Source organism: Lobosporangium transversale (assembly GCF_002105155.1).
Source record: "Lobosporangium transversale strain NRRL 3116 chromosome Unknown BCR41scaffold_64, whole genome shotgun sequence".
In the NCBI taxonomy this organism is placed as follows: domain Eukaryota; kingdom Fungi; phylum Mortierellomycota; class Mortierellomycetes; order Mortierellales; family Mortierellaceae; genus Lobosporangium; species Lobosporangium transversale.
This window is the reverse complement of record NW_019029042.1, coordinates 150,467-175,787: the sequence shown is the minus strand read 5'-3', so window position 1 is coordinate 175,787 and position 25,321 is coordinate 150,467. Positions and strand designations below refer to the sequence as shown.

The window sequence follows — 25,321 nt, the reverse complement described above, 5'->3', positions numbered from 1 at the left end:
TATACAAATGAACTTGACTATCCAGTTAATTTATTTTCCCTCATCATTCCTTTACCAGCCTAACTAAACGACAGCTTTTCTTTCTCATTTGCCATGGCCCTTACTGATATCAAGACGTTGGCACAGGAACTCAGTAAGGAGTACAACGCCCCTAACCCTGACCTTGCTAAGTGCGGGCAGTATCTGTCAAAGCTCAAGGTGCATTTGCGAAAAGTGACATTTTCTTCGGAATGTCTTACAAGAAATAACTTCGAATGGCCGTAGTACTGATCTAGATGTATCTGTTTATTTTTTACATTTTCGAGGTAGATTGCATTGATTGAGCTTCAGTACCTGACACATGAAGGCAAGCACAACAACATCGAAGAACTGACCTTAGCACGTAAGTACCTGTGTTCATACCCCCAATGAAGACGGAGTGTTGTTATTAATGAAAAACCATAGTTGATATATATTGCTGATGTTCATTTGTTGCGGCTGTCTAAATTATTGATAAATAGGTGATGTGCTCGAAATTGGCGCACAATGGAGTGTTCGTACAAAGGACATTCCCTCATTCGAGAGATACATGGCTCAACTTCAGACTTACTACAATGACTACAGGCAAGGGCAGTATCTATAATTAATGTGTTTAATAAGTTCTAAGCGAAAACGGTGAATCATGGAACATCTAATTAACAACAGGATTTATTTATTTATTTATTTTAATTGTTCGATCCTTGCAGCGAACTACCTACTTCTCCATTGAAATACAACTTGATTGGCCTTAATTTGTTATGCCTGCTGTCGCAGAACAGAATTTCAGACTTTCACACTGCATTGGAGACGATTGAATCTCAAGAGTTACTTAACAACCCTGCGATCCAACACCCCATCAAATTAGAACAATCACTCATGGAGGGCAGCTATAATCGTGTCTGGAGCTCAAGAGCGGATGTGCCTTCGAAGGAATATCTTTTTTTCATTGACATCCTGATGGACACTATCAGGTATATGTGAAATCTATTGCATAGTTGTCTAGAATACCTCCTATCCTTTTTTTTTTTTTTTTTTTTTTTTTTAATCGGCTAGATTGTCCAATTGTGTCAGTTTTAGTAGAAGGATGTCCACAAGTATTGATGATGATTTTAATTTTCATTGGGAAATATCTATGGGAATACATTAGAAACGAAATCGCAAGTTGCAGCGAAAAAGCCTACAGCAGTCTGCCTTTGAAAGATGCAGGAACCCTTCTGTTCTTCACAAACATGGAAGACATCTTGAACTTCGCAAAAGAGGTAAACTAAATACTAGAGCTTGTTTTGTTTGTGTTCCGTATACTCTCTCGTTTAATCGCTCACTGAATATCAATACTTCCATTTCCGTGGTTTTACGTGCCTTTCACATCTACAGAGGAATTGGAAAGTCAACCCAGTTGAACAAAAAGCTTACTTCCACTCAGATGCAGACGAGAGGATCAGTATCCCAGCCAACCAGATTATCAAGCAGACCATGTTTTATGCTAGAGATATGGATCGAATCGTTTAAGCTATGGTTCTGCCTTATTACTAGGGAGAGTATATTAGGGAAATAAAGGACTATTAGAAGTAGGAGAGTGGCAAGGCTGCCTTAATGCTGTATTCATCAAGGAATAAAGCACTGGAAAAACGAAAAACGATGTAGACTTCAATCTTTTTTTTTTTTTTTTTTTTTTTTAATATTTTGAGCCACATCAGATAGGCATCTTTTTGTTTTATTTTTCTAGGAGTGTTTCTGGACCTTCAATGAAAAATCAACGAAGGAAACGCCCTGGGTCATGGATCCCAAACTAATGATGTCGATGGCTATTACGAAATGTTGCAGCAAAAGTGGTTAAGATAATGTTAAAGCTGCTTTCTATTTCATTCACAAATCAAGCCTGTTACATGACTTACAGTCACAGAAGTAATTTTCGATCGTCTGTTCAGTGACACCTCCACTGCACTCAACTAAGACTTGACGTCCCTTGGCAGCCCAACGCTGCTTGATGTTGCCAGCAGCGACCTTGAGAGCGTCACCCTCGAAATTATCCAACATTACAACGTCAGCTCCTGCTGCAATAGCTTCGTCCGCCTCTTCTTCTGACCGACACTCGACCTCAATCTTCAAGGAAAACCCGCCAACGGCCTTTGCCTTCTCTACGGCCGCCGTAATAGATCCTTAATGAGGCAGATGTTAATTGATACAAGATGTTTAAGAGGTTGAGTACATTTTCACTTTTTTTTTTTTTTTTTTTTTTTTCTTCTTCCAATACTGAGATCATATACCTGTGCTCCAGACATGGTTATCCTTTAGCATGATCATGGACGAAAGATCCATACGGTGAGTGTCTGCGCCTCCAACCAACATCCCATACTTTTCAACCAGACGAAAACCTAGTAACGTCGTATTTTAGTATTGTATAAATATTGATAAGAAAGGGAGGAAAGTCAAGTCCAGTTCATTGTTTGAATTGTTTGGTATTTCAAACATAAAAAAAAAGACAAATCGTTCTATTATCTACCTGGCGTAGTCTTCCGAGTACCAGCAATGACACCCTTAAACCCATTCTTCTCCTTTAAGACACGGAGACGGTATGCTTGGGAGGCAATACCACTACATCGTGCCATAATATTGAGTGCAGTGCGCTCTCCAATCAAGATCTGACGGACAGGGCCATAGACATGTGCACAAGTCTCGATAGGTTTGAGAGCATGACCCTCAGAGACATGCCATTCAACACTGACAAGATGTAAGAAGGGAGACAAACATATCAAAGGGAGGTAAGATGAGCATTATCAAGCTGTATATCTTGAACCCAAAATGAACAAAGGATTACATACCGACAGCCAAGCTGCTCGAAAATTTCGGTGAAAAATGGCACACCTGCCACAATACCCTGTTTAGGAACCCAGTGCACAATGGATAAAAGCAATAATTGATCACTCTGTTTGGCTTGAGACTTGTGTTAAATACATTGAATTGCAAAAAAAAATTACCTCACTCTTGCCATACAGGATGGCTGTGGTTTCTTTTTCTCCCACGACATAGCCGCCGTAATCGAATGAAGGAATGTCCTCTTGCAACCATTCTGTAATCTTTACCTTCCAATTAGGAGGAAGTAGATGAGTCAAGGTGCTACTAGGTGCTGGTGTTGAGGATGCCATGTTGAATAGTATACTTTTTTAATGTGAAATGGTTATGGCTGACAGAAAAGAATAATTCTCATTTGACAAAAATATCCTACGCATTTTATTTCATGCTGGTGGCTGGGATCAGCGCATTCACATTCGAATTAAGCACTACATGTATGGTCTGCGCAATGGGTAAATAGCAACTACGCGAATGAAGTATTGCATGCCAGGCCTGTGCAACAAATGATATCTACACACGAATCTATAAGTCATCCATAGGTCACAGTAACTAGATCTTGATTACAATGATAAGAATGACTACCAGTACTAAGATAATCATCCAAGACTCACAGCCTTTTGTTCCTTTGGCCACCTTTGCCAGCTGTCTCCGTGCAATCCCTAGATGGCTCTCTGTTCGGCCCACGAGGTGATCTGTGTCTTCCAAGAGATCCATATGTGTATCCAGCTCACCACCAATTATCAAACCCAGTTCCTGTTGTCGATTCAGGGACTGACTTAGGCGATCCAAATTTTGATCCTGGTCTGGGACACACAGATAGATACATACATGCATAAAAAAAAATGTGTCAACGTCCACATTACCATAGGCAGGCTGTTTTGGATTAGTTGTCAAAGCAGCCTGGAACAAAAAAAAAAAGAAAAGAAAAATTCGTACCATCCATAATTCTTTGGTGTAATTGAAGCATCTGGCCATTGTCAAGATTATCTACTTCAACTTCGTGTTCTGAAAACCGCACTACTTTTGACCGAGTGTGTTTTGTCGAGTTTTGGTTCAGACCAAGCAGCACAGCCCTGGTGAATAGTAATTCGTTAATTCATTAGCCTTATATTTCTTAACTGACCATTCGAATCAGTGCCATTTTTTTTTTCTCACCTTGCATTAGCATCGTCCTTGTCCTGAAGCAGTGCCTCCAATTTCTCTAGCTGCTGCTGTAATTTGATGAGGATATCTTCTCGATTTGCAAGCTCTTTAGACGGCCTATATTTTCAGAAAAGAGAAGTGATTTCTTGGCATATGAGTTGCAAAAGTCAGGAAAAAAAAAATATCACGCACAATCAAACACGTACAGTGAGGCAGTTTGTTCAGCCTGAGAAAGTTCAGCTTCGAGATTTTGTAGTCCTTCTCTGAGACGTGACATGTTTTTCTCGATAGTTTTGTCCTGTGAGGCATAGCTAAGGCCATTGGCCTTGCAACGGTTTCTCTCATAGACTGTGACAAGGGTGCTATCGACGATAAGGCCTACCTTGGAGCCCCAGTTTGCTTCCATGGTCAAGCGAATGTGGGTCTTTTTATAGACAAGTGAATATGTGTCTTTGAAGCGCTTTGTGGGAGTGTTCTGCTGAAGCCGCAACAATAAGACGGAAGCCGAAAGGCGAGTAAGAGGCGTGACCAGAGTAAAGATGTGGAGTATACAGGTCATGAACAATGAATGGGCTATACTTGTGACCAGAGTCGTTGACAGTCCCGTCGAGAGAGGAGGACTTTTTTTCAGCCACATGCTTGTTAACACGCTTTTCTTTTTTCAACTCTTCATTCTCTTCATTGTTGGGGCAGCATCGGTATCAGCTTAAGGCGACAATGACATGACGTCTGAACAATTCCATTCCAAAGATGTTCTCATCAATGAGGATCTCGACTTTTCATCATTGGTACAACACCCAGTACTTTTGAAAGGTTTAGTTGACGCTGGATACCAAAAGCCATCGCCTATTCAGCTTAAGACTATTCCTTTGGGCAGATTGGGGTTAGACCTGATTGCGCAGGCAAAATCAGGCACAGGAAAGACTATTGTTTTCAGTGTCATTGCGATCGAAATCATTCTCTCTGGATTGTCAGCAGACTCGACCACAAAATCAGATCGGGATCCCAATGCCTCAGCAGTTCAGCACCAACGACAGCAGCAACATAATCCAAAAGCAGTGATTATTGCACCTACACGTGAGATTGCTGTCCAGATCCAGGATGTTATCCGTAGTCTTCTAAAAACAGGTCTTGAACATACTGTGACGTGTCATTCCATGATCGGAGGAACGCCTATTCAGCAGGACAAGGAAAACTTGAAGCGATGCTCAATTGTCGTAGGGACACCTGGACGAGTGAGGTCATTAATTTCTACAGGGCATTTGGTGACAAATCAAGTTCGACTACTTGTCTTGGATGAGGCTGACAAATTGATGGAAGATGTCTTTAAACAAGATGTCTTTAATATCGCAGAGAGACTGGGTGCAAACAAACAGGTGATGGCGTTCTCAGCAACGTATGATGACGATCTCCTGAAACTCTTGGACCAATTAGTCAAGAGCCCCGTATATGTGATGCTAAGCAACGGTACACCAGAGCTTGAAGGTAGTAAAGAAGCATGATAGCATTGTGCATTTTATCAAAATACAGTTGGTGATGCAATCCTTATTCCCGCCTCCTGATTTTTTTTTTTATTTTTATTTTTTATTTTACTTTTTACTTTCAGGAGTCCTTCAATACTACAAAGTGGCGACAGTGGATGATAAGGATAGCGGTGGATCAATATATTTGAAGCAGCTGCGCATATTGGATGCCAAGTTTGCAGAGTTGGAGCATCTATTGACGCACGTACCTTTTTACCAAGGCATCGTGTTTCTGAATCACCGTGGACGGGCTCAAGACCTTGTCAAGGTTTTAACAAGAAAAGGGTGGCCAGCTATGCATATTGCCTCCGGTATTCCCCAAGAAGAGCGATTGGAAGTGATGAAGAAGGCACGAAAGTTCGAGTTGAGAATATTGGTGTGCAGTGATCTGGTAGGCGTTGTTTAATGTTCATTTAATATCCTATGTTTCTTGCGCATGATTTGATGCTAGTTAATAATTATTACTCTGTGATTCATAGATCGCGCGCGGGATTGATATTGATCGTGTTAATTTGGTGGTAAATCTTGATTTGCCTAGAGATCCGGAGACATACTTACATCGCATTGGAAGAACGGGGCGATATGGTACTACGGGATTGGCTGTGAGCATCGTGGACGAACAGGAGCTTAATACAGTAGAGATTTTGAAGTCGGATTATAGAATTACGATTCAACAGTTGCCTTTAGAGCCAAGTGATGCCTACAAAGAACTCAGTCGGAGTATCAATATCCGGCATCGTACAAAACCATTGCAAAAACCTGAAGATATTGACCAATTCAAAAAGCTAGAGGCAGAAAGGATATTAGGTGAACAAAGAGCACAAAGTGCAATCAAGATGACCGAGGTGTATGAGAAGGGTGATAAGGATAATAGATTTCAACGACACTGTCCGCCTCTGAATTCAAAGCGCAAATCTCCGAATGAAGTATTGAAGAATACGGGAGATCAGTACTTGGATAGCGCTGAACAGAGATTGCCTAATAAGAAGTCGAAAAGTCCAGCTCACAACAAGCCATTACTTCTTACTCCGGAAATGTCTCCTTTAGTTGCTAATTTTGACACAATTAACACACAAGCCTCGGTTTCTCATCCTGTCGAAGGTGAAGAGATAGTCGGGTCCGATAGCGATAAGGGAGAAGATTCGAAGGAGGAGGACAAAGAAGAGGATGAGGGTAAAGAGGGGGGAGAGGTAGACCGCGATGATGTTGCGAACGAAGAGTTATTCACTCTGCATTTGCCAATGCCAGGATATGCATCAGTTTATCCTAATGTGGCTCCAACTATGAATTTTCCATCATTGATCCCTGTGAGCCCTATATATTATAAACCATTCCCAAATTATTCATTTCATCCAGCTTATCCTTATGGGCCACATGTTCCATCAACAAATCTTTTGCATCATTTATGGACGCCTCCACGCCCTACAAGAAGATATTTTCCACCTGACCTGCTTCTATTTCCAGCCAAACTTCCATCTATTAGTCACTTCCGATAGCACTGGTTTCCAGAAAATAAAATAAAAATAGATAGAGATATATATAATGTGTTCATTCAGCGCTTTCATTCAATCGTTACTGTAAATACGAGATCACATAGCAGAGGTTTTCTAGAAATCTGTCCTATACAAATCCTTCTAAACTTTAAATGTCATCAATGTTTCTAGTTTCAAGCGAAAATCCTAATTTCTTGAAACCCTCTGAGATATCCTTAACCTTGGTAGAAGCACTGGTGACAACGACTAGTGAGGTGTCTGGACGGAAGACCTTGCTCAGGTACTTATCCATCGCATGCTGCAATTGTTCAGGGGTGACGCGTTGAACACGCTCCAAGAACTCCTTGTTGTAGTTAGAAGAGACCTTTTTGAGGACTTGATTCACGAAAGCTTCTGTGGCCGCGCCTGAGATAGTTTCCTCCTTTCGGACGATTCTGTACACGATACTGGCCTTGGCACCTTCAAGCTCCTGCTTGGTGAATCTGGATTTACCAGAAGCATAATCTTCTACGATTTTATATGCCAAGCTGAAGGCGCGCAGCGCGTCTGGTGAGCGGTAGATGGTGAATGTAAGAAAGCCTACCAGTGATAAAAATATGAAGTGTTATTGCATATATATTTATACACTTATAAAAATGAAATAAAGAGTATTAAATTTACCGGCCTCTACGTCAACACGAAGGTTGGCTCCATAAACAGCACCGCTTCCACGGAGCTGCTTCCAAAAGGGTCCCTCTAGAGTATCGAGACACTCAGAAAGGACCAAGAGGGCAGCATAGTCAGGATCTAAAAAGTCAGTAGGACCATGTGTGACATGAGAAGCAAAGGAGCTCTCGATTGAGGGCATATTGACAACATAACCCTTATTGCCAGGGGTTTGGCCCGCAGCGCTCCAAACCTGACTGGAAAATGGAATAGGGGCAAGTGTAGCAGGGGTACCAGATCCGTTCTTTAGCCCAAAGTACTTTAACCATGCTGTCTTTGGCTGAGGTTGCTTCAGAATGTCGCCTTGAACCTGGATATGGATGTTGGCAGGATGTGTCACTTTTTATAAACAGATTAAAAAATGAGCGTTAGAACAATTGTTAGACTTCCACTGCCCTGTTATTGCTTGGAGATAGAATAGCTCTGGAGTAAACTTACAGATCTCACGAAGCTCGTTGAGGGCTTTGATGACAGTCTCTGGCTCATGCTCTAATTGTTTGATAACTTCAGGTAAGAATTTAGCCTGCTTGAGCACGTTCAGAGCTGAGATATTGGACTTTTCGTAGTCGTACGCGAGAACATCCATACATGCTCGAGCCATCTAAAGAGACATAGTACAAGAGTATAACATTAGTGTGTAGGCATCTCAGTAGAGAAAAACAAAAAGCACATAGGGTGTATGAAAAAATAAGCAAAATGCAAAACTAGTAAGGGATCTTACCCTAGATCCATCACGTTTTTGACCAGGGATGTCGTTCAGTAGTTTGGTGGTAATGACCTTCAGACGATCCACGTCAAAACGAGTGTGCCAAGTCATTTTGTTTAGCCAGGCAATGCCTTCATAATATTTGGTGCGCTCTATCTTGAGAATGACCAATGCTAACTGGCGGAATAATTGGTTGACACCAACCCCGCACCCTTTGCTGATAGTATCATTGTCCAACATCTTAACAACCTGCTCAAAAGGGATTTCATGGCCTGAAATGGGGTCAATCAAGGGGAGAGAGAAGAAGGATTCAAAGTATATGTCCAAATATGGGCGCAAGCGTGCGGGAAGGTCTGTTGAAGTGAGGAAGAGAGTAAGCTCAACAAACTCGGACTTGATGTCTAACAAATGCCACAAAAAGACAAATTCAATGATCAATATCTGGATGCCGCCTATGATTTCAAGCATTGTGGCTATAGTCCTTTATAGTCATGATGTAGTTTGCACTCACGATCAAACTCGATAAAATAAGAAAGCTTGGCGGAGTCATTGTCCAAATGCGTCTGAACGGCATTGTTGCTTGTGTTTTTTTAAAAAAAGGATTTTTTTTTTTTAATAATTTGTTTGGAGGAGCCACTCCTTCGTAAAAGGGTTTCAACTTCAACTTACAACTGAGATTCAGGTTGGCTACGGCCAGAAACAACCTCGATCATTTCAATTCCCTTCACATCAGGGATGGGGAAGTTGTCTATTTATGTACGCACGATCAGCATCGACACTGCCATTAGTCTTGATAGCTAGGGAAAATACTAGTATAACTAAAAACATAAATAATAGATATCACGTACCAAATATCTCTGTAGGAACTGGAATATCATTTTGGGCTCTATGCTTCTGAAGCTCTTCTTCCAGTTCTTTGAGTCTCTTCTCACCTAGGCGCTCGCGTTGTTCTTGAATACGCTTGGCCTCATCTGCGGCTAGTTTTTCTGCGTGTGCAGCAGAGGGTTTACCAATGATAGTAGCTCTCTTGGAGTTGATGAAGTACCTGCCAGGAAAACGGGGGAAAGATAATATATGTAAAGGTAATGAGTCTTCATACAGGATATGTTTTTAAAACGTTCTCTAAATCGCAATGATCCTGATTTGAAATAACTTACTCCTGCAGATACTTGACCCAGGTTGCATTGTCGAATTTAGCAACGGCATCCAAATTATCTAAGTCATTCACAAATTCTGCGAGATCGCTATCATCTGATTTTCCATACAGGAAGTGAACTAGGCATGGCCATGCTAAACTCATGTGATCAGTTTCGAGGCGATCCAGAAGCTTAAGCTTTTCGCGCTTGATAACAGCAGCCATGCGGTCCATGTCGAATCCATCCTGAACAATCTTCTCAATGATCGAGAAAAATTTTGGTTCAACTTCCTCAAGCTTCTCTGTAGGAACATTCTCAAAAGAAAGGTGGATCTCTGCACGAATGCGGTGTTGAGTTTGAAAGTCAACAGCTGGAGATGCCGGGGAATATGTACAAAATGAATAATTGAATTCAAGATGTAATCAGTATTTGCCAAGTGTATTGGGTTACGCATAAGGATGAAGGCATACTAAAAGCATACATGTGCAGTAAGGGTCCTCAATCTCGACCATCTCCTTCTTCAAGATAGCGACGGCAGAGTCTGTTAGATAGGTTTCAAGGATATCCAGCGCTTGGAAAGTCAAGAAGTCCTAATGGTTATTTAAGCAGGTAAGATTCCTGTTTATTGTTTACCTGGACTTTTATACCTGCAAAAAATAAAATAAGAAGATACAGATATAAAGCATACAGTGATTGGAGGACCAAACCAATTGATGGCAACCTCGCCCATGTCCTCATCCTCCGAAGGGAAGGTAACAGTGGTTTTGGTAGTTTCATTCAAAAGCGGCGCTTGTGGAGAATCCACCCAAGGACTACAATGACGAGTGAAAAACATCAGCCAAAAGTATTTATATCAACTGTATTATCAATAGGTTAGAATTCAGGGTTAACATACCGCTTCATGGGAGGAAGTGGTCCCTTAGAAAGAATTCGCTCTTCAACGGGACCAAGAGCGTCCAACAACTTTTGATGGTCTACACGTCCAGAGATGATAAGGCACAGATTGTCGGGGCGATAGTAGTCACGATGATACTTATTTTTTGTGTAGAGAATAAATGAGTTCATGGAATTGTGAGTCTAAAAAACTGTCGTGCTCAGCAGATTAGTGACATGAGTACGTGGATAAGGAAACATACTTGGCGAACTAGTGTAGGCAAAATAATTAGATGTCAATATTTCATTCATTCTCATCCCCAGTCATCAATTCTGGCCATTGATGTTAGACAACAAGAAATCGGATGCTCACTCTTTTCGGCCTTGAGGGATCGCAGGTTGGCCATGAGACCACCGGTTTCGTAGCGGTACCCAGAGCTTTCAGGGTACATAGTGCGCTGGCGACTTTCAAGTTACAGAAATATTCGAATTTAGACACTCGTCAAACAGCTTAATACGATCATGTAGTCATCCCGGGTAAGTTTTTTTTTTTTTTTTTTTTTTTTTTTTTTTTTAATGGATGCAGTTTCCATACCAAAGTTCCATAATGGAGCTAGCGCTATTTTCACGCCCTTGCATCTCGCAATAAACAACACCAGCGTCCTCGCCATCACCGTTGATGTTGTGCACCTCAGTGTAATATGCGGCCTCAGTCATTGTGGGATAGAGGATATGATCGATATAAACTGTTATACAAGGAAAAAAAAAAAAGAAAAGAAAAAAGGAGAAAAAGAGAAGAGGAGAGTAGAGAAAGAAGTGAGTTATGCCGTCATCATACCCGTGCATTAATCTATCTAAAGATCAAGAATGAGAAGTATGTGAGTACTTGGCATGATGTTCAAGAATCCTTCACTTCCTGCAGTGGCGATAGCTAGTTGGATAGTCAAAACAGAATAGGAGAGGAAAAAGAGTATTAGCTTTGATACGTATCAATAGATAGATAGCTTTCCGGTTGTTGGCGAAAAACTTACTATAGGCAGTGTGGTCAACGTCAGTCCCTAGAAGGAAATACATTTAACAGATGTCGACAGAAACATTAGTACAACATTAATAACTCCTTTTACTCCTATAACATCAAGCTCATGCTTCTTTATGCACTTACAGGCATTGGTTCCGTTTGCAAGGGCTCGGTTGGCAAGACCATCAAGCACTCCCTGGATACAGTAAGTTATATATTAACATCACAAATCGAGTTAAAAAATAAGGTTTGCGCGACGCGATTTTTACGTGGCACACGAATCACGTTTGTTCTCACGAGTTTTTTTTACCTTAAATGGGTACAGCTCGCTCCCAAGGAATACAAAGCTGGACAGACAAAGAGGAAGAGAAAAAGTTTATCATTTTAGCAAAACAATTATCCTTCAATAAGTAGGATATATATATGTCAGACACAATTGCTTCGTACTGCTCGAGAGTGTGAGGACATCCGTCATCATCGAAAGCTGCGATTTATGAGTATTTAATTGAAGAAAGGAATATTCCAGTTAAAAACATCAACAAGTGTGCGCTCACAATTGACATCGAATAACACTGATTAATTTGCTGCAACTGGGCTTACATTCAGTGGCCAGAGTGAAATATCCATTGACAATAGGTCCTATCAAGCAAAAGATGTTTGAGATATACAATACAGAGTATTATATAGCCAAGAGCAATGAGTTATCCCCAGTAGAGAGATTCACATACCTTCGTTGTCGACATGAACAACACTAAGGCCTGACTTGTTGGATCTGAACTTGGTGATCTTGTGGCCATTGACATCAACCTCTTGGACGACCTTGAAATTAGATGTCATTGTTAATGTAGGTTAATAAAAGTGGGTAACTTTTTATCGTAAGAGAAAGAGGAGGGAGTTGAATTTCAGACACAGTTCGTCACCGAAAGAAAAAGCCATTCACTAATCTACATGTTGCAAAGTAGGCTTTTATGATACACGCACTCAGACAACTTAATTTTTTCCCTCTCTTTTCTTTTTATCTCTCTCCTTTTCTCTGCTTTTACACTAACACAAAGTTATTATGGCTGAAATCGATCATTCCGCTCTTGAAGCTGTCCAAGAGGACATGGATCACATCCATGATCTCACCACAAAGGCTGAGCTCGAACTGGGTAAGCAAATGAAATATAAATGAATGGCGAAAAGAGATTCAATCAACAGATTTCTGATCAGTTCTCATTATTGAAGAAAAAAATCAAATTATGTTTCGAATGGCCTATTTGCTAACACTATTGCAGCCAACAAACGCAACGAGTTGATGGCTCCTATTTACAAAAAGCGTCAGGAAGTCATTGCCAAGATCCCTAATTTCTGGTACACTCTGTTCCGGATGCACCCTCTTACCGCCAATTTTATCGAGGAAAGAGACCTGCCTGTATGTTTTCTTTTTCTCTCTCTTTTTTTTTTTTTTTTTTTTTTTTTTTTTTCGAGAATGAATGTTCAAACATTGATGTCTCTATTTCTGCTCTTAGATATTGGAGCATTTGACTGATGTGTTTGTCAAGCACGATGATAAAGACTCGCGCAATTACGAGATCATCTTCGTAAGTTCAGCTACAGCCCGAATTCAAGTCTGTGGTTTGTAACAACAATAAAAATTAATTGAACAAACGTTCATGGATGGATATTTTGTTTCATTCTTTAGACCTTCAAAGAGAATCCCTACTTCTCCAACAAGGAGTTGATCAAGAAAGTGGTCGTGAAGGATGATGATGAAGAAACTTCTATCGGCGAGGTCTTCGAGATCAATTGGAAGGAAGGCCAAGATGTTACCAAAAGCCAGAAGCGCAAGAAGGACGATGACGACGAAGGTTCATCTTCCTTCTTCGCTTGGTTCAAGGAAGAAGACACTTCGATTGCCGATATTTTTGCACTCGAGATTTTCCCTCAGGCTCTTAGGTATGTTGAAAAAGACCCTCCGACTAGTTAGAATAGTTAATCCTACTAATATAATAAGGTATTACGCAGATTTGTACTCTTTAGTAGTTCTTGCATTCATTAACATTTTGCTTTTTACGTCGTCGACGCATTAGTTTGTATGCTGAGGGCCCTGATGAGGACGATGAGGATGATGACGACGACGAGAGGTCTATTGATCTGGATGGTATGTGATATGAAGTCTTTGCCACTCTTTTTTTGCTTATTTTTTTATTCTAATTTTTTTCATCCATATATCTTCACTTTTCATGTGTAATTAGATGAAGATGAAGAGGAAGAAGAAGAGGATGAGAAGCCCAAGAAGAAGAGCAAGAAGTAAACATTATTTGATGTTTCCTGCACATAGTTTTGTTCCATAATATGCTTGCAGTTGTCCATAGTATTATTCCCAACAAAAATAAAATATTTAAGTCGAGACGGCCGTGACTATTCTAGAGCAAATTGAACAAAGACGTTCTCACACTTCACCACCTGTATCAAGACAATACACGTCTCCGTTTTCTCTGACGGCATCTCATCTTATCGCTCCGCCCTTTTTCTTTCTCCTCTCTTCAAATTGAAACACATTCAAGGACTTTCATTCCATTGCAACCTCGGTTCAAACCTGCAGACCTAAAAAGGAGGGGGAAAAAAAAAAAGAATAGTAGTCATTCCTTTATTTTTCATATAGCATACAGTCGACATGCTGGAAGGACTAGTTGCTGGTCTCCTGAATCGATTCATTGGACCCTATGTGACTAATCTCAACGTCAGTCAGCTCAACATTGCCATCTGGAGCGGTACGTAGTTTCTGACCATACATCGAAAGATATTACACAGATAGTTTTTGTTTTATTTTTTATTTAACACGGCGCCTATTACGAATTATGATGAGATATTCTTAGGCGATGTCAAATTGACAAACCTCCGCCTTAAGAAAGATGCACTTGACAAGTTCAATTTACCAGTCGATGTAGTAGAAGGTCAGTCATTCTACCGTGAGATATTTTGTTTTCGATAGTACCATTATAAGGCGTTAAGATAAAAATAAGGCCTAACACCTTGTCATCTATCTCTACAGGTTACCTCGGTGAGCTTACGTTAAGTATCCCTTGGTCTAATCTTAAAAATAAGCCCGTCAAGGTTTATATCAACAATGTGTATCTTTTATGTGTTCCCAAGGGCGAGTCAGATGTAAGTGATACATATTGATATGACCGTGTGGCGAATGGATGGAAAACTTTGTACTTAACAGATATATGTCTGCAATACTGTTTGTGTCTCAATATAGTATGACGCCGATGAGGAGGCCGCTCGAGCCCAGGCATTAAAAGAAGACAGACTGGCCAATGCAGAACTACTGAGCACAAAGCCAGCTGCAGGGATGGATGGTAGGACTGTCATCTGTACATGATTGATTATCCGGAGTAATAGTGGTCTCGTGGATTTTTACATGCATTTGCTTGTTTGATTACTGAAAGTAACATGATGAATGGTCTAAAACATTTAATAGACGAGGAAAAAAAGAATGCTACTTTCCTAAACCAACTCGTCACAAAGGTCGTTGACAACCTGCAGGTGTCAATCAACAATATCCATGTTCGATATGAAGACAAGATGTCCGATCCAAAGGTTAGTGAATACTGAAAGATAGTATTGTTGTGATACCGCGATCCTGATCTTTTTTATAATTATTTATAATTGCTAATTATAATTTAAATATATGACCATGTGTTATGTCATTATGTATTTGCTCTAGCACCCTTTCTCAGCTGGATTGACTCTCTCGCAGCTATCAGCTGTTTCGACTGATGGTGACTGGGTTCCTACCTTTATCCATGATGAAGCCAATACTATTCACAAGGTTCGCTGCTGTGGCGTTGTCAGATACGTAGTTTTTGCATGTTTCAGGATGGACACAGCAACCTTTCTGACATAAGTTTCTTAAATGGGCTATTATATTCGCAGCTTGCCACATTAGATTCACTGGCTATGTATTGGAACACTGACTCTCGGTCGCTAGCTGGAAGAGACAAGGATGACGCACTGAAAACTTTTATGGAGCTGGTCGCAAAGGCAGAATATATACCGAAGGAGCATCAATACATTCTTAAGCCTGTATCAGGGACAGGAAAGGTCAAACTTAACAAACGTTATGGTGGAGATGTTCCCAAGACCGGCGTTAGCCTCAATTTTGACGAGTTAGGATTTGTAGTCGATGACGAGCAATATAACAACGTCCTTCTGATGATGGGGCTATTCCATTCGTTCATGAGGCAACATGAGGTGATGTATAACTCTGTTCAAAACTTCCATCAAGAATAAGACCTAAATGGTTCTCAATATACTTACCTGGTTTCTTTAATCTTTGTGATGTCTCTTCTAGTTCAGGAAATTTCGACCACCAAAATCTGTCACACCATCGCAAAATCCTTTGGCATGGTTCCGCTACGCTGGAAATGCGGTGTTATCGCAGATTCATGAAAGGAACCGCAAATGGACGTGGGCATACTTCGAGGAACGTCGTGATGACCGCAAAGCCTATGTGGAACTGTACAAGAACCACAAGCTCGGCCGAAATGATGTCGAGGATGAAGAAAGGCTCAAAGCGCTGGAATGGAAGTTGTCGTATGATGACATTCGCCTTTATAGAAGTATCGCCAAGGGTGTATTACGCCGCGAAAAAATCTTGATCGAGAAAAAACAGGTGGCAGAGCAACCTAAGGGCTGGCTCAGTTCTTGGTGGTATGGCTCTAACTCTAAAAAGACTCAAAAGTCTGAGGAAGAGGAAGATGCAACTACGCTTACGGATGAGCAGAAGCAGCAGTTGTACGATGTTATCGATTATGACGAAAAAGCGGCTTTGCAAGCGAACCTCGAAGAGGCTAAAGATACGATACTGTATTCTATCGACGCAAGACTGCGAACAGGGTCTTTTGCGCTTAAAAACGATCCTCATGGCGCAAACAAGATTATATTCAATGTTGTATTTGACACTTTCCTTGCTAACTTTCTGACGCGAACTGACAACTTCGTTGCAGGTATCGCCCTTGGAGGATTGACATGCATTGATGGTACAACTCAAAACACACTGTACCCGAAGATTGTGCGAGTCAAGGAGGCTGAAAGCAAGAAGAATGTTCTTTCCAAGGTCTCTGACGGTGATACCATCTTTGGTGGAGAAAGCAGTCAGAGTGGTCAGGCCCAGGCGGAGGTTGAATTCAACCCTTTCTTCTCTGTAAATTTTGAGCAGAATCCTCTGGATAACCACGCTGATAGCGTTCTGGAGGTTAAAATGAGACATCTTGAGATCCTTTACAACCCAAAGACGGTCGACACCGTGATGGAGTTTTTGAAGCCACCACCAAGTGAGGCAGACAGTATCAACGCTCTCTTGGAGGCTGCAGGAGACACTCTCGAAGGTTTGGCTGCTCAAACTAGAGCAGGATTGGAGTATGCGTTGGAGGAGCACAAGCGCCTTGATCTACGCGTGGATATGGATGCACCTGTCATGATCTTCCCAGAAAGGTGAGTGTGTGAATTAAAGAAAGGTTAAATAATCTCACGTTAAGAAACGGTACTAAAAAATGTACTCTCATTATTGCTGTTGTCCTTCTAATAGCTGTACGGACATCAATGCACTTGTTGCAGTTCTCGACGTTGGTCATATCTTTGTCGAGAGTAACTTAGTCTCAAAGGAAGATATGGCGGTTGTAGAGAACAATCACAAGCGCACCATGACAGGAGCTGACATGGAGAAGCTTGAAGAGCTTATGTATGACCGATTTGTGGTACAACTTTCTAGCACACAGGTAAAAAAAGTGTACCAAAAGCAATGGTCTATTGCTCTGTTTAAACTGGAAGGTTTATTTCATATGATACTCATATCCTTTAACTCACATTACATGCAACATGTTTGAAAACAATAGCTTCTTGTTGGTCAATCAGTTGAGCGGTGCTTGCAGCAGATTAGGAAACCGGACAAGGGAAATGATCTCCATGTCATCGATAAGATCAATATGACATTCCATGTTCATCTCTCGATATTGCCTCAAGCACCTAATCTTACCAAGATCAAGGTCTTTGGTGATCTACCCTTGCTTCAAATCAACTTCTCGGACCGCAAATATAAGACACTTATGCGTATTGTCGACTTGGTTGTGCCAAAAGATGATGAGAATCCTGCGCCTCCACCGCCACCAAAGCGAAAAAGCTCTATGAACATTCCTTTGCTTGGGAAGAGCGCGTACAGGGACGATCTTGTGCTGGGAGATACTACTGAAGGAGAGACCGATGATGAAAGAGTGGTAACTCGCCGCGGAAAGACGTCTGAAGACAAAGTAAATTATTTCGCATTATAACTTACTACCAGAAAATTAATCATGGGGTAACGACTATATGGAACTTATGACTATGACTCATTATAAAATAATGTTCCATTGTTAGGAGCAAAGCCAGGCTATGCTATTACAAAAGACTTTCCAATTCAGTTTCAAGGTTACCAAATTTGCAGTAACGCTCAAAAAGGCTCCTCAGGATGTCAATGCCCCAGAGCGAGTGTTGGCAGATTTGATTATTGAGAGATTCAAACTTGAATTTGCCCTTAGACCTGTGGATATGGCAGTTGATATTGTTCTCGGATCTCTGTATGTTGAAGACAAGGTGGACACAAATCCACTTTACCCGTATCTGATTTCATCCGATGATGCTGGAAAATCGCCAGCGACAGAGGGATCGGATCTTGTTCATGTCTCTTACATCAAAGTGAACCCAATATCACCCGATTACTTGACCAAATACAAAGGAATCGATGCTACAGTCGACATCTCCTTCTCGACGGTCACTATGATTCTTACTCGCAAGAGTGTCCTTACTCTATTTGATTATGTCTTAACAACCTTTACCGGGCCTGCACAAAACCAAGCTCCAGCAACAGCAGCCGCAGGGGACCAAAGTGCCATTAAGGCCCCACAGTCGGATTCCGACAATAAAACTCAACCACAGGACACCATGAAGGTGAAGGTTAAAATGACAAGTATCAATTTCATCTTAAATAATGACGGCCAGCGGCTTGCTACCATGGCACTTTCACAGTGCGACGTTGCCGTAATGATGAAGTCACCAACAATGCGCGTCAATGTCAAGCTAGGCAACTTTACATTGGTAGACGATATTAACCCTGGAAAACAGCAGATCCTGGCGATTCAAGGAGAAGAGCTTGCTGATTTTGCTTATGAGACATTCAATCCTGAATCATCCTCCTATCCAGGATACGACGCTTCCGTGTTCCTGCGTGCAGGTTCTTTGCAATTGACATTCCTTGAAGAGCCTATCAGGGAACTACTCGATTTCTCAACGAAATTTGCGCGCATGCATGTCTTGTATGACTCTGCTCGAAATGCTGCTGTAAATCAGGCTCAAGCTTTGCAAACTACAGCGAGCAAATTCCACTTTGACGTGCAGATTTGTACCCCAATCGTTATTTTACCTAAGGATGCAAAGTCACGGAACACCATTGTGGCCAATCTTGGAGAGATTTCCATCAGAAATGAGTTTGCTGATGATGCTCATATTGAAGGAGGCTTCCTGGATCAAATGAAGCTTGAAATTCATTCGATCAATCTTATCAGCCAGTTCTACTTTAACGATACTGTTCAAGAATTACAAATTATTGAGGACGTTGACATTGACGTCGATGTAATCCGTGCAAACCATAAAGATGGTCTTTCTCGACCTGATATGGAGCTTATTGGCCGAATGTCTGATGTCAGCATGAACCTGACAGAGCTCCAATACAAGACGCTCTACGGTATCTCTATGTCTGTTGCCCGTGCATTTGGTGGCGGCGGCAATGTCGATACCGACGCCCTCGCTGCTTCTGCTGGAATCCCTTCGGCTCCACCACCACCACCGGCTCCTAAAGCCAAAGATGATAAATGGACATCGATCGATCTAGTATTCAGTATGCCTCAGGTTGCACTCGAGATTTATCAAGGAGATGCTACACAAAAGGAATTCCGTGAATGTAGCTTCTCAAAGTTCTCGCTATCCAAGACTGACTTCAAGTACAAGATGATGACAGACTCCACCATGAACGCGGAGCTGACCATCCAGGACCTCATCATTAATGACACTCGACGCGACGTCAAGACGAGGTTTCGCGAAGTCATCCCTGCGAACCTGCATGACAGTCCACAGATTTCAATGTCTCTCAGTACATTCGATGATAATAGCATGCTTGTGCTGCTCAACATTGATAGCCCAAAGGTTATTTTCCATCTAGAATATATCTTTGCGCTACAAAGCTACTTCATGAGTGCTTTGAATGCAACTACAGAGGCAGAGGTGTCTTCGAATGACAGAAAGCCTTCATCATCGAATCAAGTATCCCGAAGAACCTCAAGCTCAACCAATCCAAAAGGAAGGCGCTCATCGAATGCTGTTCCCATTAAGCCTCCAGAGCCAGCTATGCCTGGTGAACAAAGTTCTTCCCTACATTATCGTCTCAGCGTTGTCTCTCCCGAGATTATCTTGTTGGCTAACGCTGCCAGCTCGGCTACAGATGCCATTATTCTTTCCGCTCATCAAGTGGTCATATCACAGCAGGAGACTATGACGCTGATCGTCGATCGTGTCGGAATGTTTCTATGCAAGATGGACAAGAGAGACGATACTAGTTTGCGGTTTATTGACAATTTTGATATTGCGCTTTCAATGGGAAGTCGCTCTCCAACCCCAGGCCATCAACTTACCAGCATTACATTGGATGTCAGACCATTAGTTCTGAGGCTCTCATATCGTGACGCAATGTTGATCATGGACATAGTGAATAAAGCTACTGAGCTTCAGTCCAAGGCCCAGCCAAGTACCACAGAGCGAGCCCTCACCCCTCCTAAGCAAGAGGCCAATGCTGGACCTGCACCAAGGGCAATAGCGGATGCCGATCGACGCGCGATTGTCACTTCTGTTGGAATGAATAGTCCTAAACCCAATGCAAAGCGCCTGATAGAAGAAGCATCTTTTGTCTCAACTCGCGAAACAGTAAGTGCACCGGAGAGCGTATTTGGTATAATCAAAAGTGTTTGTTCTCTCTATTACAATACCCCAACAATAATTAACTGTATGTCTCTTAATAATGCTTTGATAATGATAATTCTAGCTTAAGGGAGTAATTCAAGGGGTGCAGTTGATTTTGATCGATGACATGTACAGTTTGCCTATTCTGGATCTCAAATTAGATCGCTTCGATGTGGAGGTTAAGGAATGGTCATCCGAAATGAAGGTGGATACATCTCTTCGTACTAGTATCAACTATTTTAATGTCAGAAACTCGCACTGGGAACCTTTGTTGGAGCCTTGGCAGTTTGTGATCCATGTGTCTAAGGTGGTGCAGCCTCCCAACATGCTAATCGACATCTTCTCGAAGCAGGATCTCAATATTAATATCACTCATACATTTATTGAGACAGCGCTCCAGATTATGACTACAATTCAAGAAGAGCCTGAGCAAATCACGTCCATCAACAGGGAGACATTAGTACCATACCTACTTAAGAATCGGACAGGCTATCCGTTGCATGTCTGGGCTGAATCCGAAAATAATACTGATATTGTAGTTCATAAAATCAAGGACGGCGCAAACCTACCATGGCGCTTTGACGACTGGAGGAAGATGCGTGAGACTGTTGCAAGCAAGAAGAATACATTAGGCATTCAGTTTGACGGTGTGCCATGGGAGAGTCTTAAAGATGTACCTGTGGAACGCGAAGGGCGCTATTTGTATGTCCTCCGGCCCAAGCTCAGCAGTGTGTCTCACAGAATCGCGATCGATATCCACATTAAGAATAACGTCAAGGTCGTCACGTTTAGCTCGGCTCTTTTAGTCGAAAATGCTACTTCTCTACCTATCGAGGTTGTTATCGTTGACGAGAAGAAGAAGCATCTCTCCAGCGCAAAGAAAATTGCCCCTGGTGAGGACTTTTCTGTTCCTATCGAGGCCGCCTATAAAAATCGATTACTCGTTCGCCCTGACCCTGGATTCAATTATAATTGGAGTTCAGAGCCCATCTTCTGGCGTGAGCTTGTAGCACAACAGCACAAGCAAGAGAAATATAAAGTTGATGGTGAAGCTGTCGGTTCAGTCAGCTGCCGACCTCTAGATGATCCTAACCAACAATCCTTCCGATTTCAAGTGCGCGGTGTCACTGATAATTTTGATCCGCTTAATAAGGATTATCCATACATGACAATCCGATTAAGCGCTCCAGTCGAAATTGAGAATTTATTGCCATACAATTTGCGGTATACAGTCATGGAGAAGACATCACCCAAGCACAGCGGCACAGTACTGTCATCCTATCTTAGGAAGGGAGGTATCTCTCCCTTGCACACCGTCGACGTGCGCAATTTAATGTTGTTAAGTATCGCGATTGAGAATACGACCTTTGGGGCAAGCGAGTATGCAATCGTAAGCTCGCATGACCCGAGTGAGCTACCTGTTGAGAATACCTTGACTCTAACTGATCCTGATGGCTTGAAACTCATGTTGGGCATTCATCGACAGTAGGTTCCCTTTTTTTTTTTTTTTTTTTTTTTTTTTTTTAAAAAAAAAGGATGCATGCACAGAAAAGAAAAAGAAAATTAATTTTTTATTGGTTATAATACCTCTTAGTGTTATCCCTGGCTCCGGAGGCGCTGTGAAGTTCAGTATTTACTGCCCATATGTTATTTTAAACAAAACCGGACTGGATCTAGTCTTTAAAGCCAAATCCTTTATGCAAAATGCCAAGATTGCTGCTGGTCAAGGAGGAAGCCGCATAGTTCAAAACAAGGCCCTGCCACTTATGTTTTCATATGGCAAAGCTGAGAATGGCAACCGTGTTCTGCTCCAAGTTGAAGGCAACACTCAATGGAGTCGTCCAGTGAGCTTTGAAGCCGTTGGTAGCATCATGGAGATTGCTGTACAGGCCATGGATAGAAAAGAGGAGATCCATTTGGGAATGAATGTGGAGCTTGGCAAAGGCAAATATGCGTTGACTAAAGTCGTTACAATCACTCCTAGATTCATCCTCAAGAACAACTTGAACGAGGATTTGAACTTCAGAGAGTATGGCTCCAACAATGTAACTTTATTACCTGCTCAACAGCGTGTGCCATTGAGGTATTTACGCTTAGGACAGGAGAAGTTGCTCTCTCTTCGCCTTCCTGGAGTCACTTCGCGGTGGTAAGAAGCCTGAATTTACGATAGGTGTATTCCTTTGAGAGAGATAGAGCAAGGAATTGAAGCCTTTAACACATCTATGGTCCTTAATTTTATACATAGGACTGCTCCTTTCAATATTGATGAAATGGGTAAGATGCATGTTACGATCCTTCGTAGTGACGGTGAAATCGAACTGATCCGCGTCCACGTCATGATGGAGGTTGCCACAGTCTTTGTTGTCCTCAACAAGGAGGAAGGAAGATGGCCATATCGTATCGACAACAGATCATCGTGGGATATCTCTTTCCGTCAGCATGTATGTTCTATTTTTTTTTTTTTTTTTTTTTTTTTTTTGCAGTTAGTTCGTCAAAAGTCGGTGATGTATCTCGACTCTTTTCTTATATCTGAATTACCAACCCTCATTTGTTTTTCTCTAGAGCCCTGTACGCAATGAGTCCGCATCAGCTTCGTCAGCATCATTTGCCAGCTCTACGGCCAAGACTTACAAGCTCAAGGCTGGCGAGACCATGGCTTACTCCTGGGACCTGCCGTTCATGAAAGAAAAGGCTCTTGTTTTGACCGTGAATGGCCGAGAGCGCGAAGTCAGCCTTCAGGAAATTGGATCTTTAGTTCCCTTTAAGTTCCCAGCGGGTGATGCCAACAGTATTATTTCAATTGATGTTATTGCGGAAGGCCCTACACAGGTCTTGGTGCTTGCGGACTACGACTCAAAACAGAGTATGTTCAAGCAACGGTCTTCCAGCCAACTGACCCTCGTAGAGCGTGAAGATGCTGACAGAGATTTTTCAAATAAGGACCTGAACAAGGAGGGATTTGAAGTCATCGACGTTGATGCTGTTGTGACGTTCAGTTTCCAAGTGCGTCTCGAATGTATTGGTATCTCGATCCTGAATCAGCGGATGCAAGAGTTAATGTATCTGTCGATGACTGGATTGGAGATGAGGTACACGGATTCAAATATGTATCAGTCTATAAACATGATGGTCAAGTGGCTTCAAATCGACAATCAGCTCTATGGAGGATCAAGCCCCATCATCCTATGCCCTACACAGACGCCCAAGGATGGCAAAGATGCCTCAGCACATCCAACACTTCATAGTGCTCTTGTACGCGCCAAGGACGAAACTCACGGAGTGGTCTACTTCAAGTATTTCTCGGCTTTATTACAGGAGTTGACAGTAGCAATGGATGAGGATTTCTTATACACACTACTCGAGTTTTCCAAATTCAATGTTCCTGGATGGACTGCAGATCCCAATAAGGTCCAACTATGTGACGAGAGCTTAGATCTGCCGGAACCAGCAGCAAACGACGATGAGAATCAGTTATTCTTTGAGGTATTACATCTGCACCCTATGAAGGTCAACTTGTCATTTATGCGTTCAGACAGAGTTAATATTGAGGAGGCTCAACAGAAAACTTCGAGCCACAACCCGATCATGTATATTTTTAATGTGCTCACTATGGCCATTGGAAACATTGATGTAAGTAAACCCAACCCGTTCATGAAAGTTGTGGTAGTATGTAAAATTGTAGGCGTCGTAGGATTATTCAAGATCCCAGAATAACTTCTATTTTTTTTCTTATAGGCTGCTCCTATTACCTTGAATGCCCTTCTTTTGGAAAATGTACGCGCCAGCGGACCAGTGCTAGTGGATTTGTTGCAGAGACACTATAGTCAAGATTTTTTCTATCAGTTGCATATGATTGTTGGGTCAATTGAGTTTTTGGGCAATCCCGTAGGTCTGTTCAATAACCTCAGTTCCGGAGTGGCTGATTTCTTCTACGAACCCTACCAAGGTTTTATCATGGGAGATCGTCCACAAGACTTTGGTTTAGGGATTGCTCGAGGAACATCTTCGTTACTCAAGAAGACAGTTTTTGGGTTCTCAGATAGTCTTGCAAAGATCTCAGGATCGGTCGGAAAGGGATTGTCTGCAGCAACTATGGATAAAACCTTCCAAGAACGACGTCGGATGGGAAATCAAAGAAATGCACCTAAACATGCTCTTTCCGGATTATCACAGGGCGCATCTTCACTGGCTCAGGGATTAGTCAGCGGAGTGACAGGCATTGTAGAACAACCTTTGACTGGAGCACAGAACGGTGGAGTAGAGGGCTTTTTCAAGGGTGTAGGTAAAGGCCTGGTGGGGGCTGTTACCAAACCATTAGTTGGTGTATTTGATTTTACTACGAATGTTACATCTGGTATCCGAAATACGACGACGGTCTTTGACAAGGACCAACGCCGCAAGCGTATCCCACGACATGTACCTAAGAATGGCATCTTGACGCTGTACGACAAATCGGAGGCGTTGGGGCAGTACTGGTTGAAACAAGTGGATAGTGGCAGATATTTTTACGATGACTATATTGCGCATTTGGTGCTGAAGGGTGATAATATGATTGCCATGTTGACATCAAAGCGAATCATGGTGTTCAGAGCAGAGAGTCTGAAAGTTGAATGGGAGCTCGAGTTCTCAGAGATCCAGAGTATTGCGCCATTCCCGAGAGGAATTGCCATCACGAGCCGCCGAGGTGGACAGGAGAATTTCATTCCTATCTTTGAACAGACAGCATTGCAATGGTTCAGTGGCAAAATTGAAGAGAAGGTCAATCAATTCAATGCGGACCTGAAGCCTCTAGAGTAAAAACATACTTTTAGCAACTATTC

At 42.0% G+C, this 25,321-nt stretch overlaps 7 protein-coding genes across 7 annotated transcripts; 4 read left to right on the top strand and 3 right to left on the bottom strand.

Annotated features, from left to right (window-relative positions):
• The first annotated feature begins 19 nt into the window (after positions 1-19).
• Positions 20-1,666, top strand: BCR41DRAFT_363643 (SAC3/GANP/Nin1/mts3/eIF-3 p25 family-domain-containing protein). Its single transcript, XM_022025920.1, has 6 exons — positions 20-198; positions 310-382; positions 501-603; positions 726-989; positions 1,166-1,277; positions 1,393-1,666. The coding sequence occupies exons 1-6, from the start codon at positions 94-96 to the stop codon at positions 1,525-1,527; spliced, it is 792 nt and encodes a 263-aa protein (XP_021876094.1). The 5' UTR covers positions 20-93; the 3' UTR covers positions 1,528-1,666.
• A 44-nt stretch (positions 1,667-1,710) lies between these two features.
• On the bottom strand, positions 1,711-3,205 carry BCR41DRAFT_363640 (putative nicotinate-nucleotide pyrophosphorylase). The gene is made up of 6 exons (XM_022025919.1): positions 2,997-3,205; positions 2,841-2,896; positions 2,522-2,739; positions 2,286-2,393; positions 1,914-2,177; positions 1,711-1,823 (listed from the first exon to the last, which is right to left on the bottom strand). The coding sequence occupies exons 1-6, from the start codon at positions 3,162-3,164 to the stop codon at positions 1,741-1,743; spliced, it is 897 nt and encodes a 298-aa protein (XP_021876093.1). The 5' UTR covers positions 3,165-3,205; the 3' UTR covers positions 1,711-1,740.
• Positions 3,206-3,239: 34 nt separating this feature from the next.
• Positions 3,240-5,080, bottom strand: BCR41DRAFT_363637 (hypothetical protein). The gene is made up of 4 exons (XM_022025918.1): positions 4,221-5,080; positions 4,027-4,131; positions 3,808-3,944; positions 3,240-3,674 (listed from the first exon to the last, which is right to left on the bottom strand). The coding sequence occupies exons 1-4, from the start codon at positions 4,649-4,651 to the stop codon at positions 3,421-3,423; spliced, it is 927 nt and encodes a 308-aa protein (XP_021876092.1). The 5' UTR covers positions 4,652-5,080; the 3' UTR covers positions 3,240-3,420.
• On the top strand, positions 4,251-7,069 carry BCR41DRAFT_342631 (P-loop containing nucleoside triphosphate hydrolase protein). Its single transcript, XM_022022297.1, has 3 exons — positions 4,251-5,499; positions 5,621-5,928; positions 6,017-7,069. The coding sequence occupies exons 1-3, from the start codon at positions 4,737-4,739 to the stop codon at positions 7,031-7,033; spliced, it is 2,088 nt and encodes a 695-aa protein (XP_021876091.1). The 5' UTR covers positions 4,251-4,736; the 3' UTR covers positions 7,034-7,069.
• A 12-nt stretch (positions 7,070-7,081) lies between these two features.
• BCR41DRAFT_363634 (Metalloenzyme, LuxS/M16 peptidase-like protein) lies at positions 7,082-12,390 on the bottom strand. Its single transcript, XM_022025917.1, has 21 exons — positions 12,197-12,390; positions 12,069-12,107; positions 11,916-11,952; positions 11,779-11,815; positions 11,613-11,664; positions 11,482-11,508; positions 11,337-11,381; positions 11,046-11,196; positions 10,824-10,915; positions 10,714-10,721; positions 10,473-10,609; positions 10,266-10,389; positions 10,059-10,167; positions 9,599-9,947; positions 9,290-9,486; positions 9,111-9,189; positions 8,953-9,020; positions 8,457-8,842; positions 8,174-8,336; positions 7,691-8,074; positions 7,082-7,609 (listed from the first exon to the last, which is right to left on the bottom strand). The coding sequence occupies exons 1-21, from the start codon at positions 12,303-12,305 to the stop codon at positions 7,179-7,181; spliced, it is 3,024 nt and encodes a 1,007-aa protein (XP_021876090.1). The 5' UTR covers positions 12,306-12,390; the 3' UTR covers positions 7,082-7,178.
• On the top strand, positions 12,234-13,628 carry BCR41DRAFT_363632 (hypothetical protein; the record flags this gene model as incomplete). Its single annotated transcript, XM_022025916.1, has 5 exons — positions 12,234-12,312; positions 12,524-12,619; positions 12,746-12,882; positions 12,980-13,051; positions 13,153-13,628. Coding segments are annotated over exons 2-5 (581 nt in total), but the record flags the coding sequence as incomplete, so codon positions are not given.
• Positions 13,629-14,127: 499 nt separating this feature from the next.
• On the top strand, positions 14,128-25,298 carry BCR41DRAFT_313859 (hypothetical protein; the record flags this gene model as incomplete). Its single annotated transcript, XM_022021160.1, has 16 exons — positions 14,128-14,224; positions 14,330-14,407; positions 14,506-14,618; positions 14,716-14,823; positions 14,943-15,056; positions 15,184-15,288; positions 15,393-15,710; positions 15,811-16,952; positions 17,047-17,236; positions 17,354-17,764; positions 17,871-20,465; positions 20,584-21,986; positions 22,096-22,647; positions 22,747-22,942; positions 23,064-24,131; positions 24,237-25,298. The coding sequence occupies 16 exons, from the start codon at positions 14,128-14,130 to the stop codon at positions 25,296-25,298; spliced, it is 9,552 nt and encodes a 3,183-aa protein (XP_021876088.1).
• Between the last annotated feature and the right edge of the window lie 23 nt (positions 25,299-25,321).

Excerpts from the sequence above, each read along its gene's own strand:
- BCR41DRAFT_363643 (XM_022025920.1), top strand. The coding sequence starts at position 94 with ATGGCCCTTACTGATATCAAGACGTTGGCACAGGAACTCAGTAAGGAG. Across the intron at positions 990-1,165 it reads ATCCTGATGGACACTATCAG|AAACGAAATCGCAAGTTGCA; the intron begins GTATATGTGAAA and ends GGAATACATTAG. Across the intron at positions 1,278-1,392 it reads TCTTGAACTTCGCAAAAGAG|AGGAATTGGAAAGTCAACCC; the intron begins GTAAACTAAATA and ends TCACATCTACAG.
- BCR41DRAFT_363640 (XM_022025919.1), bottom strand. The coding sequence starts at position 3,164 with ATGGCATCCTCAACACCAGCACCTAGTAGCACCTTGACTCATCTACTT. Across the intron at positions 2,394-2,521 it reads TACTCGGAAGACTACGCCAG|GTTTTCGTCTGGTTGAAAAG; the intron begins GTAGATAATAGA and ends CGACGTTACTAG. Across the intron at positions 2,178-2,285 it reads TAACCATGTCTGGAGCACAG|GATCTATTACGGCGGCCGTA; the intron begins GTATATGATCTC and ends TGCCTCATTAAG.
- BCR41DRAFT_363637 (XM_022025918.1), bottom strand. The coding sequence starts at position 4,651 with ATGTGGCTGAAAAAAAGTCCTCCTCTCTCGACGGGACTGTCAACGACT. Across the intron at positions 4,132-4,220 it reads GCTGAACAAACTGCCTCACT|GCCGTCTAAAGAGCTTGCAA; the intron begins GTACGTGTTTGA and ends CTGAAAATATAG. Across the intron at positions 3,945-4,026 it reads AAGGACGATGCTAATGCAAG|GGCTGTGCTGCTTGGTCTGA; the intron begins GTGAGAAAAAAA and ends ACTATTCACCAG.
- BCR41DRAFT_342631 (XM_022022297.1), top strand. The coding sequence starts at position 4,737 with ATGACGTCTGAACAATTCCATTCCAAAGATGTTCTCATCAATGAGGAT. Across the intron at positions 5,500-5,620 it reads CGGTACACCAGAGCTTGAAG|GAGTCCTTCAATACTACAAA; the intron begins GTAGTAAAGAAG and ends TTTTACTTTCAG. Across the intron at positions 5,929-6,016 it reads TATTGGTGTGCAGTGATCTG|ATCGCGCGCGGGATTGATAT; the intron begins GTAGGCGTTGTT and ends TGTGATTCATAG.
- BCR41DRAFT_363634 (XM_022025917.1), bottom strand. The coding sequence starts at position 12,305 with ATGACATCTAATTTCAAGGTCGTCCAAGAGGTTGATGTCAATGGCCAC. Across the intron at positions 10,390-10,472 it reads CCACTTCCTCCCATGAAGCG|TCCTTGGGTGGATTCTCCAC; the intron begins GTATGTTAACCC and ends TCGTCATTGTAG. Across the intron at positions 8,075-8,173 it reads CAACGAGCTTCGTGAGATCT|TGACACATCCTGCCAACATC; the intron begins GTAAGTTTACTC and ends GTTTATAAAAAG.